Source organism: Ambystoma mexicanum, chromosome 2q (assembly GCF_040938575.1).
Source record: "Ambystoma mexicanum isolate Mex_15411 chromosome 2q, UKY_AmexF1_1, whole genome shotgun sequence".
Lineage (NCBI taxonomy): Eukaryota > Metazoa > Chordata > Amphibia > Caudata > Ambystomatidae > Ambystoma > Ambystoma mexicanum.
Window position 1 is genome coordinate 250,208,157 of NC_090924.1, and position 20,469 is coordinate 250,228,625.

The following is a 20,469-nucleotide window of genomic DNA, read 5'->3' on the forward strand; positions in this document are numbered from 1 at the left end:
GTGCCCACCAGGCCTGCCCTCTGGGGATCTGAAGTGGAAAATTCAGCAACTAGGCCTGGTGGACACGTGGAGGGTGATGCAGGGGGATCGAGAGGGATATATCTTCTATTCTCACGCACACAGATCACACCCCAGGATCGATTATATCTGACTGTCCAGCACCCTAATGGGCAAAGCCACTGAATTAACACTGGGGGCAATCACTCTTTCTGACCATACGCTCATGATCCTAGAGCTGTGGCAGAATAGGGGGCAACCGGGGCTCAGGAAATTGAGATACCCAACCCACCTTTTTAAAGACTCAATCCTAGTCCGAGAGGTGTCTGAGGAAATCGAAAGATTTGCAGAGACCAACAAGGTCGGGGACACCACTTGGCAAAACTGGTGGGACGCACTCAAAGCAACACAGAGACAAGATCATAGCTATTAAGGCAAGGCGCACAGAGGAAGAGACAGGAAGAAGCTAATTTAGAAGCTAAGCTAAAAAAAATAATGAATAAAATGGGCCAGAAACAGGTCCAAGCGCTCAAAAGGTAATATAGGGCGATTCGGGGGCAGTTGGACACTAGAGTTAGTCCCGGGAGGATAGCTCAGCAGCAATGTGCTCTCCTTGGAAGCAAGGCGACACAAAGCAACACAGGTTTGATCCCCGGGTCCACGCTAAGAAATCTCTGGGTATTTAAGCGCGTTATAAATACGCAACTAATAACAAAGAATTCCTGTAACAGCGCCTTGATGCCCGTGGGCTGTGTGAGCGCTTTAAAATGCAAATAAATAAATAAAATACAGGCTAGGGCTGAGGAGCGCAACCTGCTTCGCCTCAAACAGAGGTTCTATGTCAAAGCCAACAAGTCTGACCGCCTGCTGGCGAGAATGCTGAAGGAGGAAGAGCATGATAGGACAATTCTGAAAATCAGGCTGCAGGGCGGGCAGACAAGCACTGTAATGGAGGATATAGCTGGGGAATTTCTGAAATTCTACTCAAACCTCTAATGCTCGGAACACCCGTCCCTAGAAAATCAAGACTCCTACCTGACCGATATATGTCTAAACCACCTATCCACTGGGGAGAAGGACTCCTTAGAAGGGGAAATCACAAGATATGAAGTGAGGGCGGCCATTCAATCACTCCCAGTGAACAAATCCCCAGACCCCAACTGGTATGTTGCAGAGTTCTATAAGCTTCACAAAGAAAATCTAATCCCGCACATTACCAACCTGTATAACCACAGAGCGATCCAAAATACTACCAAGCACGATCGAGGAGGCCAAGGTTATACCAATTCCAAAAAAGGGCAAAGACTCAACAGAATGCGGGTCGTACCGCCCCATTGTGTTAATAAATGTGGACTCCAAAATTGACACTAAAATCTTGGCAAACCGGCTTGAGGCCATCCTCCCTAGACTGATCAATGCGGACCAATCGGGATTTGTGAGGGGCAGACAAGCGAAAACATGAGGATAGCCCATCTGATCCCAGAAGAGGGGCATCCCCGCTCTACTCTTAGCAGTCGATGCGGAAAAAGACTTTGATAGAGTGGAGTCGGGATCCCTCTTTGCCACTATGAGACGGATGGGCTTCGGACCGACCTTCCCACGGAAAGTCGAAGCCAACTATCGGCGCCCTCTCCTGCGACTAGCGATAAATGGACACAATTCTGAATCAATACGCGTCTAAAGGGGAACGAAGCAAGGGTGCCCACTGTCCCCCATGCTATACGCGCTGCACTTTGAACCCTTCCTGGTGGTCATAAGGGACAACGAGAATATAGGGGGGCATCCTTTCGGGGGGGGTCCCATACAAAATAGCTGCCTTCGCAGACGACATGATCCTTTCCATAACTAGGCCAGACACCTCATTAGGGGTAGTGCAACATGAGCTAGACCGATTTGGGGAGGTGGCAGGGTTAAAGGTCAACATAGGCAAGTCGGAAATCCTTAACCTCACCTACTCCCGCAAGAGGTGCAAAACCTCAAACACAACTTCAAATTTAGATGGGTAGACAATTCCATCAGGAAATTAGGGGTAACCCTGACCAGCCCAGTCGGCGCCTTGTATCAAGCTAACCTTCTGCCCCTGTTGGAGAAGCTCAAAACGAAGTTGATAGATTGGGGACCACTTGCCATATGCTGGCTGGGGTGCATTAACGTTCTGAAAATGGTGGTTCTCCCACAGGTCCTTTACCACTTCACATCCCTCCCGGGCCCAAAACCACCCAGTTTCTTTAATAACCTCCACAAGGCGATGGATACATTTATTTGGAACAAACGGCTGAGGTTGGTGGCAAAAGTGATGAGAACCCCAGTGGGGAACGGGGGGCTGGGAGTGCCAGACTTTAAAGCCTACTACATTGCAGCCCATATAAGGGAAATCTGAGGCTGGCAACAGAATAGGGGAAACATATGGCGACCTATGGACGAAGCTGTAGTGGGAGAGGCTCTAGAAGATGCACTGTGGAAGCAGAGGGCAGACAGACCCGCACGTCTATATGCAAGCCTGATTACCGAAACGGTGGCCAGGGCTTGGAACACAGCTATCACGAAAGCTCGAATTAGCTCCTTTCCCTCGCCCTACACACCACTTTTTTTCCCCTGGCCTCGGCGTTTGCACATTCCAGGGGTGGCGGAGGGGTGGCTGCCGCAGAGTGAGGCATATCTTCACCGGATCCCAGATCAAATCTTTCGAGCAATGCAAGGCCGACGTTGGCCTGGGGGAGAACCAACGATTCCCATTCGCCCAACTGAGGCATTGACTGTCCCACCCAGAAATGAAAATTGCAGCGAGTCGTGAGGTAACATCATTCGAGAAATATTTAAAACAGACTCAGGAGAGAAAAAGTAGTAGCGAATATCTACAAGCTCGTTAAGGAGGGCGAGCCCCCACCAACCAGGTCCTACACGGCGAAATGGGACGCTGACACAGGGACGACAATAGCCAAGGCTGAATGGACAAATCTATGGAGCTTGACAACTAAACTCACAAGATCTATTCAAGTCAGAGAAATTTGGATGAAGCTACTGACACAGTGGCACCTCACTCCGGTCAGGCTCCACAAGATACCCTCTAGGGTATCCCAGGAATGCTGGAGGAAATGCGGTTAGACAGGCACCTGGAGTCGCATATGGTGGTCCTGTCAGAAAATAGCCCAATTCTGGGAAACTATCCATGCAGCAATTGAACAAGTGTAGGGAATTAAAGGACCGGGAAACTAGGGCCTAGCCTTGATAGGCCTGAGTGGGGCTCTGGAGCAACCGAGGTCCAAATCCCACCGGAAACTGTACATCTTCATGACGGGGGCGGCCCTGGTCCTGGCACACAAATGGAAAATCGGAGCAACCTCTGCTTAACCACGAATGGATTGGAAAAATTTGGTCTTTCCTCACGATTGAATGGCTAACGTACTCATTACAAGGAGACCACCTTAAGTTCAACACAGAATGGTCCACCCTGCTGCGGTACCTTAAGGACTGAGCCCGCCGAGCTTGGTTCCCGAGGGCAATGACACTGCTGGGGATAATACCCAATCAGGAGGACGATGAAGCATATTGAGCATGAACCTCAGAGCCCCAGCTCTCCAGGCGGAAGGTCATTGTACAGATGGCCCAGGTGGGCTCCATCGCTTGAATCACCTGCAAACTTCTCTAGACTGGGAGGGGGGGGGGGGGCTTCGGGTGTAGTTCCTTGTTGATTGTGTATTTTCAAAATGCTAATTTATTGAAAAGGAAAGAAAATACAAAACGACCTGGAAACCATGACAGACTAGATCTGAATATTGGTATCTACATTACCTAAAGGGACTGGGACAGAGGCAGACCTTATTGAGATGCAATTACAATGCACCCAAGTCTGGGAATGATTGTGTAACTTGGACTACACAGCACTTGTGGCGAGGACATGCTGAAGACGATAAATCGGGGAGGATGTAGGCTTGGTTATGCCAGAGGGAGCTACCTAGAACTACTGTTCCATTGCTAATCGATGAGTGTGGTGCCCTGTGGAGATCCCAGACAGCAATAAATACTATATTCACCACCTTTTACACCCATGATACGCTAGATGACCCGGAGGAGATCTGTTCCACGTTCTCCTCCTTGATCCAGCTCCCGAGGCTCACCCCAGATCAGGTTCTTTACCTTTTTCACAGCAGAGGAGCTATGTGAAGCTTTCGCCTCCCTCAGGCATGGTAAAACATTGAGTAGTGATGGACTCCCGGCAGAATTGTATAAAGAATACTGCTCCAAACTTGCCCTGGTACTGCTGAAGATGTTCGAGGAATCCTATGAGAAGGGCTCCCTCCCAGGAAGCGCTTTGAAACACATTGTGTATAGGCGCTATATAAATAAACTATCATATCATCATATCATGAGGGAAACAATGGTGATCCCTATTCTTAAACCTGGGAAGTCTCCCAAACAGTGAAAGTCCTATCGTCCTCTAGCCATACTAAACTGTGGCGTTAAGCTGCTCACTACACTGCTGGCTGGACGGCTGCGTAAAGTGATACTCTGATACACGTGGAACAAACTGGCTTTGTGTCTTGTCGCAGTACTTCACTAAATGTATGCAGACTACAGCATATTATTGACCAAGCCAACTCGAGGGATGAACTACATGTTGTGGCTTCCCTTGACATCATCAAAGCCTTCGACTGTCTTCTGGGAGTGGATGTAAGCAGCATTTCAGGGCTTCGGGTTTGGGGAGGGCTTCATCCGCTGGGTCAAGATACTGTATACACAACCGGTTGATAGACTAAAATCTGGCAGACATGAGTCTGTACAAAGAGGGAGACGACAGGGGTGTCCATCATCACTGATGCTGTATATACTAGCTCTGGTACCCCTGGCAGTGTACTTGCGACAGAAATACCTTGAGGCTGGCAAAGAGGTTGTTAGGGAGAATTCTCACTTCTGTGCTTATTTCCTTCAACCTTAGAGACCCCCAGATCTTTTGCTTTGACTTTAGACATTTTTAATTTTAACCCTGGAGTGAGTGAATGTTTTTTTTCTCACTCTCTCATGTGTTTTGATCCGAGTTGGATTATGTTTCTCCTTTGTTTTTGGAGTCTGACAAACTCCATAGGCATCTACTTTTTGTATGGTGACAGCACCTTCAGTGCAGTGTCAGAGAAATCCTTTTGATTTCTCATAAGGTTTAAATACCTTTTCTTGGGTGAACTACAGTTCCCAAGAAGGAACACTTAGAAGGAACACTCTTCTCACCTACAGAATCTTCAACCTTAGGGACAAGACCTCGAAATACCACACCTCCAGCCTATCGGCTAAAGACGCCCTTACCGTCACCGGAAACAAAGTCTATTCCAAACCCAGTCCTCCCGATTCTGACTCCCCCCGCCCCCTTCACAGCCTAGTGACTCGCACCCAAACATCCAACAACTTCAATAAAACCATCTGGGACTCCAGAGAGCACTCTTCATTGCCAGGTCTGCATTGCCATTCACTTTGGCAAGCCATTCGACGATGCCCATCTCTGTTAACATGTGTAATAATGCCTGCCTCCCTCTCTCTCTCCCTCCCTCCCTCGCTCCCTCCCATTGTTGCCCAATATTATGCCCACCTTTGATGCCTAAAGTTTTAAAACTGCCCAATGTCACTAATACTCTGCTGAAACATACTATTAGCAAATCCAGCATATCGCTGCATGCTATGGGCGCCTTTCATTCACTTAATTCCTCAGGCACCCATCTGAAACTCAGCCCCCCCCCCTTTGCCCCATGATGACATCGTAGCCCCTGCTGTCTGCCCTACCTTGGCATAGCACACCACATTCAGCTGCGCCCTCATTAATGCACGCTCCCTCCCTGCTCATGCCCTTGATATACACAACCTCATCACGACGCACAACCTTCATCTCCATGTAATTACTGCAACGTGGCTCCATGAAGCCTCCGGCCCAGCTCCATCACTAGCTATCCCTTCAGGCTACACCATCTTCAGGCAGGATTGGCCAGACTCCAAAGGAGGGTGTGTGGCCATGATTGCGAAGGAATCCATCCCCATCAAAAAGATTGAAAAGACAACCGAGTGCAATAGTGACTTCCTACTCCTCAAACAAAACACCTCCCCGAACTGGACAATAACCCTCCACATTGTTTATCGTCCTCCCCTGTCCAATAGGCGACTTCCAGGCAGCCCTGACCCACCTCCAGTCCGACAACCTTAGAAAAGAAATCAACAAAGTCCATCCTCCTAGGAGATTTTAACCTGGACAACGCGCTCGAAACCTTAGGCTTCAAACACGCTATTACAGACCCCACCCACAGCAAGGGCCACACTCTAGACTGCCTAACTCACTTTAACTGCCCTCTTACTATTAAAGACAATGCCCCCTCCCCAATGGACTGACCACCACATCATCCTATTTGACAACAACACCCTCAAAGTACACCAGCCCGCTGAACCGCTCCCACCTGCCCTCACCAGAAGTTCACTTCAGCTCACCAAAGAATGGCTCCTACCACGCATACTAGTGCCGGCTTTCATGCTCCCCTTCTGTAACGGACCAGACTTACTTGCACAAACATATAACACGACTTTGAAACTAGCACTGGAAGCCATTGCCTGTGATGCCTCGGAAAGCCAAACCCTCAAAACACTGTGGGAGTGGTCAGCGGCGGGGGATAGGAGTATCAGGAGAGCGACATTAGGAGGCCCCAAGCCCAAAAGGGGGAAGGAGGCAGAAGGCGCAGGGGGCAATGAGGGAGAGCAGAGGCGAAGCAGAGCACACAAGCACGAGAAGAAATAGGGGGATGGACAAACAAGCTTGAGTAGGGGCGTAGGCGCATAGGGACACGGAGTACAAACATGTTGGAATCAAGAAGGGCGGATGATCATGGGGCTGAGGGAAGGAGAAGAAGTTGGGACCATCCTGAAGTTGGGGCCTGGGAGGAAGGAGGATGTCGGGTGGGGGGGTTGGCACAGGGAGTATCATGTGGGGAGGCAACCGAACAACAAAGGGGCACAAGATGGAGGACTCAAGGCGCCAGGACCAATAATAAAGGGAGGAGAAAAAGGATTGGATCAAGGATGAGGGATAAAGGGGAAGAGACTGAGCAAATTTCAAGTAACCGCCAATTCAAATGGATGACCCACCCCTGTCCAAAGGAAAAAGTTAGAGAGATTTACAAAGGAACAGGACCAGATGTACTGGCTCTGCAGAAAATCCACGTCCTGAAAAAGGACGAGGGGCGACTCAAACTTAAGAAGCTTCTCCCAAATACGTTTTGCATCAGGCCATACGAAATCAGGTGTTGCTGCACTGGCAATCAAGACTAGCATGGACTTCAGAGTCTGAGAGCCACAGAGAACGCCGGGAGATATATATTGGCAATAAGAGAATATAAAGGAATAGCCTATATTTTGGCATCAGTATATGCACCTAATACAGGTCAGGACAGGAAGTCTTTATGAGGGGTCTCCTGGAGGTATAGTAAGTCTTTGCGAAGGGGCACAATCCTGATTTGGGGCGGGGGTGGGGGGATGGGTGTCAACATGACCTGGCAAAAGTCGGGACGGCTCCGGAAGGAGCGTCAGAGGGGGTGGGGGTGGCCGGATGGGAGCAGTAGCGTCGCCCCAGTTGAAGTAGAGATTTGAGAACGCGGGATTAAGGGATGTCTTGAGGGCACTGAAGGGACTAAAAGAATACACATTCATCTTGGGGTAATATGGTTCACAATCTAGAATTGATCATATATGGCTATCAGCGAATCAGGAGGAAGTGGTTGGCACATTGGGGATTGCAGACCACAAAATGGTGTCAATGAAAATGAACCTGCAGGGACAAATATCGGATGTTTGGAGATGGAAGATCCCGGGCGAGTTACTCAGGGATGCATTGATACGGGAGGAATTAGGGGATAAAATCAAGGCCTTCTTGGAGTTTAATGAAAGTTCAGACACGGAAGAGAGCACTCAAAGCAACTATGAAGGGAGAATTCATAGCGGCAAGTGCACAAAGGGAGAAACAGATGAAGGCCTTAGAAACCGAACGAGAGTGATGTAGAGGAAGTGAGGCAAAGGGCGGGTGACACCCCTGCAAGGAAAACACTTAAGGCGTACAGGTGTGCAGTAGAGCAACTAGGAGTTCTTTGAACTAAGAAAGTAGAGGGGGCACTGCTATTTGTTAGGTAAAAATACTACGCCAAAGCCTATAAGGCAGACACTCCTAGCACAGCTATTGAGGGCAGCAATGGGCTAGACTACAATTATAGCTATACACAATGACAAGGGACACCGTCACACCCGAACTGCAGAAATTCAGTACTGCCTGGCAAGGTACTACGAGTCCCTATACACATCTCAAAACCCAGTCACAAATAGATTTCTTTGGGACAATACAGCTGTCCAGAACGGATCCCAGCATACAGGAGCTGTTAGGACAGGTGATAATGGAGCAGGAGGTGAGGAGAACTATCGTAACACTGCCCAGATAAGGCCCCAGGACTGGATGGCTATACAGCCACCTTTTATAAAAGGTACGGCTCCCCCAAATGAGTTATGTAACACGTTTAAGAAAACAGGATGCATTGCATCGTCCATGGAAGAAGCCAAGATTACCCTTGTACCAAAACCCAATAACGGCCATACGGAATGTACCGCATGTAGGCCCATATCGCTCATAAACAGACATGAAAATCTATATTAAAATATTGGCAAAAAGGGCCACCTCCTGTCACTGATCTACCAGGACCAGTCGGAATTCATCCTGGGTAGACAGACAGCGGATAATATCAGACGGATGGCACACCAACTGGAGAATGTCCACAAAACAGACACCCCAGCGTTACCGTTGGCACTGGTTGCGGAAAAGGCATTAGACCACATGGAGTGACCTTGCCTGTTTAGGTTAATGAAGAAAATGGGCCTGGGTGGAGACTTCCTAAATGGTCCAGGCCAACTACAAAACTCCAACAACACGACTGTTGGTGAATGGCACTATGTCCCGCCCTTTTCGACTGGGAAGCAGGACCAAGCTTGGGTGCCCACTCTCCCCATTGTTGTACGCAATCTATTTAGAGCTCCTTCTGCAATCAATACGGGAAGCAGAGGGGATTCAGGGCATTCCATTTGGGGGTAATCAACATAAGGTCACAGCGTTCGCTGATATACTCCTGTAATTCACTAGTCCTAGAGAGTCAATAGAAGCCTGCAGGGAGCTGTTTGGAAGATATGGGGAGATGTTGGGTTTATGTGTCAACCTCAAGAAGTCCGAACTGTTAAACTTAACGGTGGAAAACGAGGATACAGCGGACTTAAAGCCATCATCACCCTTTATATTTGGTTCAGCTCGGATCAAATATCTGGGGGATAAAATTACGCCCACACTTTCTGGGGTGGTACGTGTCCAACTATAAACCCACACTAAAGGCAATAAAGAAGGAATTCCAAAAGTAGAGGAATCTTAAGAGTCTCATGGTTGGAAAGGATGGCAGCAGTTAAAATGGTTACACTCCCCAAGCTGCTCTCCTTATTCCAAGCGATCCCGCGGACAATGCCTTCAAACTTCAGGGAACTGCAGAAAGTGACAAGAGAATTCATTTGGGAGGCAAAGAGGCCACGAAATTAGCTTGCTGATGGCCCCAAAGAAGGAGGGGGGGCTAGTTCTCCCCAATTTCCAACAATACTATGAGGCAGCATGATAAGAGAATTGTTCTCTGAGACGGGAGGGAAGCAGTGGGTTTAGATGGATAGAACCGTAGCACAACACGATCCGAGGGAGGTCCTGTGGTTGCTGAGGCACCTCAGGCCGAAACACCTGTACATGAGCACCATAAGCAAAGTGTTGGCGAACACCTGGGACAAAGTGTTGAAGAAACGGGGGATTACGACCTTGCCGTCCCCATTTACCCTGATTTTTAATAACAGGGACTTCACCCTGGGAATGGAATGGGAAATGGAGGGAGGGGGGCTGCAAAACGATTCGAGATATGTTCCAGGACCGGAGGGTGAGATCCTTTATTGAATGCAAACAGGAGTTTGGGGTGGAGGAAGGGGAGAGGCATAAGTTCTTTCAAATAAGGCACTGGGTAAAGAACAGGGAAATTATGGCAGCAGCCACTCGCCAGGTCACCCCATTTGGAAGATTCTTGCTGACACAGGATGGGTCTAAAGTCCTCATTTCAAGATTATATAAAATACTGGACGATGCCTGCCCCCGAGCTAGTTGGTCATATATGGCCCGCTGGGAGCAGATGACGCAGAAGGTAATTGGCAGGAAGAAGTGGCAAAGACTTTGGAGAAGAATACCCAAAGAGGGGAGGGCGACAACTTCAAAAGTCAGGGTACAAGATCTTGTATGGATGGCATTTTACCCCCGCCCGCATAGCATTTATGCAGACGCATCCAAGGAATGTTGGAGGGGATGCAGGGAAGAGGGCATGACAGCACATATATGGTGGGAATGCCCCAAAATCAAGCCGTTCTGGAGGGAGGTGTTACAGGCACAAGCTCAAGCATTCAGGGAGGCGGCTGGGTGGGGAAGAGGGGGAAAGTAGGGGCCGGGAGAAGGCAAGGTGGTATTTACATTGGCTGCAATTACCCTCATCGGCCAAAGATGGAAGGGGCCGAAATTCCCATTGGTACAAGAGTGGCTGCGTAAGGTATGGGAGTTGGTGGCGCTAGAACAGGCCACATATGCTATGGACGACTTTGGCCTTCCTGAAGGACGACTTTAGGGCCCAATGATGACCCCAAGGGCTAAAACCTCTGGACCTGTACTAACGGAACCTGACAGTTGTCCTGTGAGAGTCTGCCGAACCCCCAAGGGTGTAGTGGGGGGAATAAGAAATGTTTAACATGTTAAACCAATAAAGAGATTTTTTTTTTTAACAGGAAAGGGTGTTGGAACTAGAGGCAGTCGACCGCTGAGGAACTACCAGACGAAGAAACCATGAACGAAGCTTGCTGCATCCTCCCGGACCTTTGAACTGCCCGGTGAAGCCCTGCTGCTGTACTTTAATTCCTCATTCTGATCGACAAGAGAAGCTCTGGAAGGGATGACTTCTTCCCTTTGGTTAGTGGGACCAACTAATCCGGAGAGAAACTCCACTGGAAGACCTTCCCTGACTGGCTGTACTTTGCGGATGCAGGAACCGAGTTGGGGGGGGGGGCTCTCCTCGGCTGGCGCCTTCCTTTGGAACAGCCTCCCTACCCCTCTCAGACTTGAGCCGGACCGCCTTAAGTTCTGGTAACTGCTTAAAACACTGCTGTGCTCTACCTTGTTCCCTTCTAATCACCCCACTGTTGCTGTGATCTCAAAGGATTCCAAGCACTTCTTCGCAGTAGATGCCAGCATCCTACCCCACCCCAGAACCCCCACTGTACTTCCCTTGCGGGCCCTCCATAAGCACATGTCCACTTCTTTGCTCCTCTCTCCTGCACTTCTCACTGCACTTGCACGGCTGAATGCCACAAAGCCTAGTAGGACCACAAATGTATTTGACTGTTTTTTCCATTGTTTTCCCCTGTTCTCTTCCCATTTAGCCTTTTGGTGCTTTGAAACAATTTTGATTTATAAGCGCGCCTAACAAATGCTTAATAAAATATGCTTAAAAAAATAAGGTGATAAACTAACTAGATAAATAAGTTATCTGTCGATAATGCCTTGAATTGCAAGAGTGGACAATCTTGTGATAAATCTAGATAACAAACTTGAATAAAATCGGCAGAATGTAGATGGGGCTCCTCACAGCACACCTTGTGGTACAAATCTGAACGTGCCACTGGTTGCATTTTTTAATTTACCAGTGTGCCAAGTGTTAAGTAGGACGTCAAGCCTAACGACAGGGAACATTCCAAGCATGTGGCTATAAAACATCGACTGCTGGAGCAGAATTCAAACACATCCATCCCCTTCATAGGGAACAAGGGCCAGAAAGCCTATTTTCTTCAAAGGATGCCTATATCTCACTTGTCGCCTAGCAGTGAGGTTGTGGCCAGGGCTAGCACATGAAGGTGAGTGGGCTTGAACCCACATTTAATATCACTTTGCCGCCAGGTGGCTCCTTGTCAAAAGCTGTGTTTGACTTGTATCAGATGAATTGGGCCCAAAATAGTGCCACAATATTTTAGTGCAGTGGACGATTTATCAGATTATAATAAATTGTGTACATATTTTTCTCTTAGAAACTGTAAAGGGCAAATTGACATACAAGGACTCCTATGAATTATGTCAACTGTTTAAAAGGATTAGGTCATCAATCTCCCTTGTGGAAACAGAAACAAGCCTTCCTTCGTTACACTCTCATGCAATCCACACAAGCAACAATAAATTGCATCATCACTTCTCGGCCGTGGAGAAAACCCGTCATAGTTATGTCTCCCCTTTACTTTAAGCAATTGCCCTGCTCTCCCCAGACAAGCATAGAATCTCTTTTTACTCTGGTGACTTGTAATTTCTCCGGCTTTTTGCTTGTTTATCGTTCTCTGGCTAATTATTCACCTCTGTGCACCTTACAGAGGAAATCTAGCATCAACTGGACTATTTTGATATTTCATATGGGATTCCCACACCCACCCCTCTTGTTTACGCAGCTGGTGTTCTGTCCTACCTATAGAAGAGGCAAAATCATCCATCTCCACCCTGGACCGCATCACATCTTCAGTTCTACCCTTTTTCATTAAGGGGGAAACCCAACTGGCTATTCAATTTTCTCTTTGGACTAAATTCCCATCTGTGGAATTCAGTCTTTTTATCCAAGGTACTAAGCAGATCCTGCCATTTTATTCTGTCTCAATTAGCATTTTGAAACTCAATCTCTGGAAAGAGACAACGAACGGAGCACCTTAAAAAGGTCCAAATAAAAAAAATGGTATTTCTTTTATCATTTAACAGGTTCCACCGCCTGTTGATCAGCCAACAGGTTTGAAATCTTCCCTTTGGCCTCAAGCCATAAAATCTGCATCCACCCCATTTTCTATTATGAACTCAGTTCCAGAAAATCTTGCCCCGTTAGGAAAGCATCGGTCATTACATTTAGGATGTGGATGCTCAGTCTGTTAAAAAAAAAAAGTCAACTCTCACTGAAGGTTGTGCAGCCAAATGAGCTTTTTGCTCCCAATGAATTCTGAAACTTCTAACTCAACCAGAGAACTTTTGAAGGCAGATAAAGGAGCTTACTTCCCTGGTTTCCTGTGTCAAAACAGTCAAGCTCATTATGATGTTCCGTATGCAGTTGAGAGATCCCAATAACTCATGTCACCCTCTGCGCAAGCTAGAAAACTATCGAAAAAGCACTTACCAGACTTCTGTTTATGACTTCTGTCTCTTGAGTACACGGTTGATGTCTGAGTGCTGTATGCCGCAAGGGTGTCTTTTTGTTCAGAAAGCATACTGCAATCGTTGCAAGTGTAACCGTTGTCCAGAGTAGTCTGAGTTTCTGCTGTACTGAGGCCACCATTTGCCTGAATCATTGTGGATTCCCCAACTGATAAAACAAAGGAAACAGCATGAGTTTTTAAACCAGCAACTTTCAACACGTAATATTTTCAATATTTGTTGCTCACAGTACCTCTTAGATCTCCATCGTCATCAAGACCTGAAAAACAAAATACATTTAGGACTAACAAATATATTTCTTGCGCAATACTTGTATAACATGGATGCCACTGAATGCTAGTAACAAGGGCTACAGATTCAAGTTGCAAGCAATAAGCCAGCCATGAAAAAAGTAATTAGCCACCTCAATTCTATACAAACAAGCAAACCATTTGTTACCAGTAACTATGGTAATTGGTGCAAATTATGTTTCCTAATCAGTTATGGAAACCTTTGCAATGTGTACTCAAGGACACAGCAGTAAACCAACAAACTGTTCATGGTGATTTCGATCTAATGCATTTTGACTTCGTAATTTAGGATTCAAAAGGAGTTTAGGCAATCTTCAAACCTAAATATGGAAGGCTGCACCAAATGGGAGTACAACAAGTGCACCACAGTCGGAGCCCATGTATAAAAGAAATATTTTCCTCTAGGAGTGTAGGTGTTAAGGCATCAAATGCGTACTTGGGTAGTAATCCACTGTTATTTTAAAACAGTAATTGTGTATTTATAAAGCGCCCATGTATCAAATGTGATTCAAGGTTCTGCAAGACTAAGGGGGGTGGGGGGGTGACAGGAACAAAACCAACGATCAGACTAGGGAGGGTGTGCCAGCCATGGAGTAGGCTGCGATCCCGGTGGGCTCCCGAACATCCTACAGTGATCCTGTCGCACGCGATGTGCAAAAACCACAACAAGAGGAAATATTTAGGTTCATGGAGATCGGAGCACACATTGAGCCCCTGGTGGCCTGGAACGAACGGAATATATAAAGGAGATACCGCCTCGAAACAGAGATCCTGAGATTAAACAACAAGATGGTGGACCCGCAGACACAAAGGGATACAGTGCTTGCGACGCACCCTATAGAGGATTAAGCAGATTGCCTAAATGCCGCAGCGCCCACGGAGTGAGAGCAGACTGCCCCTGACAGATGCATGCATGGCAAGCCCGAGTGATTACATTGTGGCAAGCCGGGTGTACATGAAGATGAACATTGTTGCAGCGCACAGCCCGGGAAGGCTGAGAGATAGGGAACGGGATGTGCCGGCGATGAGCCCTGCTCACAGCCAACCTAGCAGTGCGGCAAGGGACACGGGCGCACGGAAGCCCCCCAGAGTAAGTAAAGTGCTGGCTCGTGCCAGGGACGCGTGCCAGTAAACCCCTAGAGGAGCCGAACATAGTGTGATCTGAGACAGGGTGGTGACGACCAGCCCTGGGAACTGCAGGCAACGGGTGATACTGAGAGCCCAGAAAGGGCATGATACAGCCAATGGCACAGCAGCCACGGAAGCAAGGGAGGCTGATAATTCTGGAGGAAGGGAGAGGGCCGTAGAAGAGGGCCCCCCCTCAGAACCAAACCCTGCGTGTGTCCAGGCGCGCATAGGAGAGCAGCACCAAAGGCCCGGTCATCAACAGCAGAAGGCACAATCAAGTCCTGGAGGGCCACGGCCAAAAGGAAGGGAGCTAGGCTGGAGATTCTTGAACCAGATGGGGGCTGCCAGGCAGATCAGGCGCAGGAGCAACCTGGAGGCTCCACTGAGCAGTCACCCCTGAGCAAGCAGCACTGTCGCAATACACAGCGAGGTCACTGAAAGCGCACTGGAGGCGCGCCCGGTGGGCATGGCAAAAAACTGGAAGAAACCGGACGAAAATCATCAGAGAGCTCCCACTGGGGCCCCCCAAAAGACGGCACAGGCCAGAGGGCTAGCAGAAATGAGAGGCAGATCATCACACAAAGTGGAACCCCCCTCTCCCTAGAAGAGGGACAGAACTAACAAAAACCAGGAAATTGTTCCACCGGACATTTCAAAGACTAGCAGTAGGACGACTGCGGCCTAACAAAGGGATAACACTGCAGCAAGGGCATAAGATTGCGCAACAAAAAGCCAACCGGCAGGCAACAGACAATGGCGCAAAAGGGTGGCAAGGCCAAAGCAAAGCAACCAACGATGGACATCTTTACTAAACCACTGCAATCCCCGACCACAGCAGCACAAGCGAAAACTGGCCCGCAGGACTAGTCAGCCCCGCCACGGGAAGACCATCTGATCCTATTGGCTATCACGGAAATGAAATCCTCATGGACCACCACGATAGCCAATTTCAAAGCGGCACTGGAATTCAAGATCGATGCAGTGGGCGTGGATGTAAACATTCTGAGACAAGACGTTATGGCGCTAGCGGAGCGCACAAGCATTCTCGAGAGCATTGTGAAAAACAATCCAGAGGTCGGCACTACCAACGCCAAGGAGGTCCATATATTGAAACAAGTGCGCAATTTGGAAAACCGAGCGGAGGAGGCAGAAGGGCGCGTGAGCCGCAACAACGTCTGCGTGGTGGGACTACCAAAAGGAGAAGGAACAGACCACAGAGTATGTGGAAAATATGCTGATCCCAGAAATAGGGGCTGGCAAGCTCTACCAAGGGTTTGCGATCGAACGGGCACATAGGGCCTTAGCGAGGAGGCCGCAACCGGGAGCTCCCCCACGAGCGATCATTGCAAAAATGTTAAACTACAGGGACAGGGAAAAGATACTGGAATTTTTTCTAAAAGGCGGAACAATAACCCGAGCGGCGGCGACAGTCACAGTGTACCCTGACTACACCATGTTGGTGCAGAGATAACGCTTTAGTTATATTGCAGAGAAAAGACGAGTGAGGGCGGCAGGATTCAAATATATGCTGTTATATCCTGCGAAGCTGAAGATCTTACACAAGGGCAAAGCACACTTCTTCGAAGACCCAGAGAAGGCAACGAACTGGCTGAATACCCAAGGTTGCCCGGACGACGCGGATGGATCGAAGCGAGGCGGGCAGGATAAGTGAATCAGCGCCATACTAGAAATTCCTGATTTGCGGTGAACGTAGCAGGGAAATGTAATGGAGCTGCATAGGGCATGCCAATATGGCGTAGATGACATGCATTACTTACCATAAAAGCATTTCTGATGATTGGATCTGCTTAGATTCACATGCTGTGCATATAGTCCGACATCCAGTGGTCACAGCGGAGTATTGCATCTTGTCTTTCGGGGACCGTAAGGGGACGTCGGCATAGGCATGTCTAACACTATCCCTATAGTGACGTGCATTGTACCCAAAATCCCTCACTCGACAAGGTCTCTCAAATTGTATTTTTTCTTTCATGAGGGAGCCTTATGACCAACGTGAGTGAGTACAGAAAAGAGAAAAGTAATAGGACGTCTATGTTCCTTCCATCCGAGCAGGGAGGAAGGGTGGGCGCATGTGAATCTAAGCAGATATAATCAGAAATGCTTTTACGTTAAGTAATGCATATCTTCTGATATTTGTTAATCTGCTTAGAATCACATGCTGCGCATAGACTAGCGAGCAGTACCCAGAGTTGGAGGTGGGTTGTGAGAAGGAACAGTAGAGAAAAGATGTCTTAGTACTGCTTGTCCCACCTGGGAATCAGATCTAGAATGGGCATCTAGACAATAGTGTTTTGTAAAGGTGTGTACAGAACTCCAGGTTGCCGCTTCGCAAATGGAATCAAGGGGAACATTTGCAATGAATGCTATGGATGCCCTGGTGCCTCGAGTAGAATGTGCTCTAGGCTTGAAGGGCAGTTCTCTCTTAGCAAGAGACAAACAGAGTGATGCACTGGACAATCCATCCAGATATAGTGGATTTGAAAACTGCATCTCTTTCTCTTCCTGCCGCCACTGAGACAAAGAACTGATTGGCCTTTCTTAGTGATCGAGTTCTTTCCATATAAAACATGACCGCCCTGCGCACATCAAGTGTGTGCAGGCTCTTCTCTCCCAAGTTTGATGGGTTTTGAAAGAACGTTGGTAGTTCTATTGACTGGTTGACATGGAACTTTGAAATGAATTTAGGTGCAAACCTAGGGTGCGTGCGTAGAACCACCTTATCTTTGTGAACAGTTACAAAGGGGTCTGAGATTGAGAGCGCCTGTAGTTCACTCACTCTGCTAATCGAGGTGATGGCTATCAAGAAAGTCATCTTAAGAGTGAGATCCTTAGGGCTCCATTTATGCATGGGCTCGAAGGGGGAGCCCATTAGCCTGGGTAACACGACATTCAGGTCCCATCCGGGAGCTGGGTTAGATACAGGAGGGTGAATTCTTTTCACTCCCTCCATGAAGGCTTTAATAACTGGAACCTTCCACCATGACACCTTATGTTATGACAGTGTAGGCGGAGAGGGCAGCTAGGTGAACTTTAATTGAATTAAAGACTAAACCTGAGTCCAGCAGGTGAGTCAGGTATAAAACAATATGTGTGGGAGAGCAGTCAACGGGGTTGACGCTCCTTGAGTTACACCAGATGGCAAACCGTTTCCATTTACTAGAGTAGCAGTAACGAGTGTTCGGTTTCCTTGCTTCCCTGAGAATGTCATGCTTCTCTGAGGGAACTGTAAATGTCCAAATTCTATGACCTCAGGAGCCAGGCTGCCAAGTTCAGGATCTGTGGGCATGGGTGCAGCGTCAGGCCCTTGTCCTGCGACAACATGTTGTACAGGCATGGTAGTTTCACCGGAGGAGATAGTGACATCTCCATCATATGAGCGAACCAGGGTTGGCGGGCCCACATGGGGGCCACCAGTATCATTGCAACTGGTTCCTGGTGCAACAGGTGCACTATCTTGTTGAGAAGGGGAAATCGGGGGGGGGGGGGGGGGAAGCGTAGACACATTTCCCTGACCATGTTATCCAGAGTCTGTTTCCCTTTGAACGGTTCTGGGGGTACCTGGAGGTGTAATCTTGGCATTGGGCGTTCTCCACAGTTGCGAACAAGTCGATCTCTGGGAAGCCCCATTCTGCGAAAACGTTGGAGACGATGTCTTTGTGCAATTGCCATTCGTACTCTGAGGGTAGAGGGAAGTCTCTGCTGAGTCTGCCTGCCAGCAGATTGAGTTCCCCTGGTACATGTTGCGATAACAGGAACATGTGTTTGAGAGCCCACTTCCAGATGTTCTGTGACAGCTTGGACAGACCTGGAGTGTGAGTGCCCCCTTGCTTGTTCAGGTAATACATGGCCGTGGTGCTGTCCGTGAGGATCAGCACTGTCTTTCGTTGTAGATGTGTCTGGAAGGCCTTCAGTGCTTTGAAGACCGCCAACAATTCCAGAAGGTTTATATGGTTGGAAGCCACACTTGAAGTCCAAACTCTGTGCGCAGTCTGATGGGACAGGAGAGCCCCCCATCCTGTGAGGGATGCGTCTGTGGTTAGTGTGGCTTCCACTGCGGGGGTGGTGAAGGAGTCCCCTTCATGAGGTTCTCCCTCGACCACCACCGTGGCGAGAGAATCAGGGCTTGCGAGACAAGGAACAAGTTACTTACCTGTCTCTGTTCTCCAGCATGGGTCTGGCATGGATTCACATGCTCATGCATATTCCCCGTCGTCAGGCCGGGAATCCTCGGTATAGAAAAAAATCAGTATCAGTTTTGTTTCTGATCTGTGTTTCTCAGTAGTAACGAATCACTGATCTCTGGGTCATACTGCCCCCAGCCAATGATTGCCCTCTCCCTAAGCCCCGCCCCTGGCAGCTATCCTCTGATTTGGTAGCACGTGAAGTGGCAGAATGACCAAGTGAAGAGCCGCAGAGGGGTAGGCGGGAGGGTTTGCATGTGAATCCATGCCAGACCCATTCTGGAGAACAACAGTTACAGGTAAGTAACTTGTTCCTTCTCCAGCATGGGGTCTGGCATGGATTCACAAGCTCATGAACATAAGAATACATAGCAGTATACACATGCACAACCACGGGAGGTGGCAAAAGGCTCAATATCAAGCAATACAACAACTCAACATTAAGCAACTCTTACCTCCTCACCAGGATCACCTTAGGCGAACAGGTTGCGCAGCACTGCCTGGCCGACTCTGGACTCCTCCCTGAAATCCCGGTTGACGCAGTAGAATCTCGTGAAGGTGCACGTCGACCTCCACGTAGCAGCCCTGCAGATGTCGAGCAGGGGCACACCAGACAGGAACGCCGTAGTAGCAGCAATCGCTCTGGTCGAATGGGCCCTCGGACGGCCTGGCAACGGTCGGTTTCCCAACCGTGGACAGTGCATGATGCAGCCGGAGAGCCATCTAGAAATGGAAGTCTTCGAGAGAGCCTTCCCTTGATTCACAGGTCCAAAGTTCACAAACGGCTGTGATGTCTTCCGAAAACTCTTTGTGCGGTCCACGTAGAACTTCAGCGCTCTAGCTACATCCAGCGAGTGCAGAGTCCTCTCAGCCGGCGACGGGACGAAAACTGGCAACACCAAGAGCTCGTTGAGGTGGAAGTCCGACGGCACCTTGTGCATGAAGGAGGGGTGCGTCCTCAGCATCACCCTCGTGTCGTGAAAAGTCAAGTATGGAGGCTTGCAAGACAGGGCCTGGATCTCTCCTACTCGTCGTGCAGAGGTGATGGCCACGAGGAATGCTGTCTTCAACGACAGAAACTTCAACGGCACTGAATGCATAGGCTCGAATGGGGCCCCCATGAGCCTAGTCAGCACCACGTTGAGCTCCCACGCCGGGGCGGGGGCCTTCACCGGCGGGAATGTTCGCAACAGTCCTTTCATAGATTCCTTCACCAGTCGATGAGACCACAAGGACGCCCGTCCTGTAGTTCTGGTGTAACGTGAGACGGCAGCCAGATGTACCTTGATGGAAGCGTGAGATAGGCCAGCCTTGGCCAAAGACAATAGGTACAGCAATACTTGAGGGGGCCGTAATCCGCAGAGGGTTTATCTTCTGTGCACGGCACCAGACAGAGAACCTCTTCCATTTGTGTCCGTAGCACTTGAGAGTTGAGGATGCCCTGGCCTTCGCAAGAACCTCTCTGCAGTCGGCCGGGATGTCGTATCCTCCAAACTCTAGTGCTGCAGGAGCCAGGCCTGCAAGTTCAGCGCTCTGGTTCGTGATGAAGAATGGC

The 20,469-nt window shown here is 48.8% G+C and overlaps 1 protein-coding gene across 10 annotated transcripts in view; it reads right to left on the reverse strand.

Annotated features, from left to right (window-relative positions):
* The window catches only part of SUN1 (Sad1 and UNC84 domain containing 1), a 1,235,850-nt gene that overhangs the window by 964,949 nt on the left and 250,432 nt on the right, over positions 1–20,469 (reverse strand). For all 10 annotated transcript variants that reach the window (XM_069647232.1, XM_069647226.1, XM_069647231.1 and 7 more), the window contains 2 exons: positions 13,527–13,553; positions 13,257–13,442 (listed from right to left, as the gene is read on the reverse strand). In XM_069647232.1, the coding sequence (XP_069503333.1) occupies positions 13,257–13,442; positions 13,527–13,553 (213 nt within the window). The remainder of the gene's footprint in view (positions 1–13,256; positions 13,443–13,526; positions 13,554–20,469) is intronic.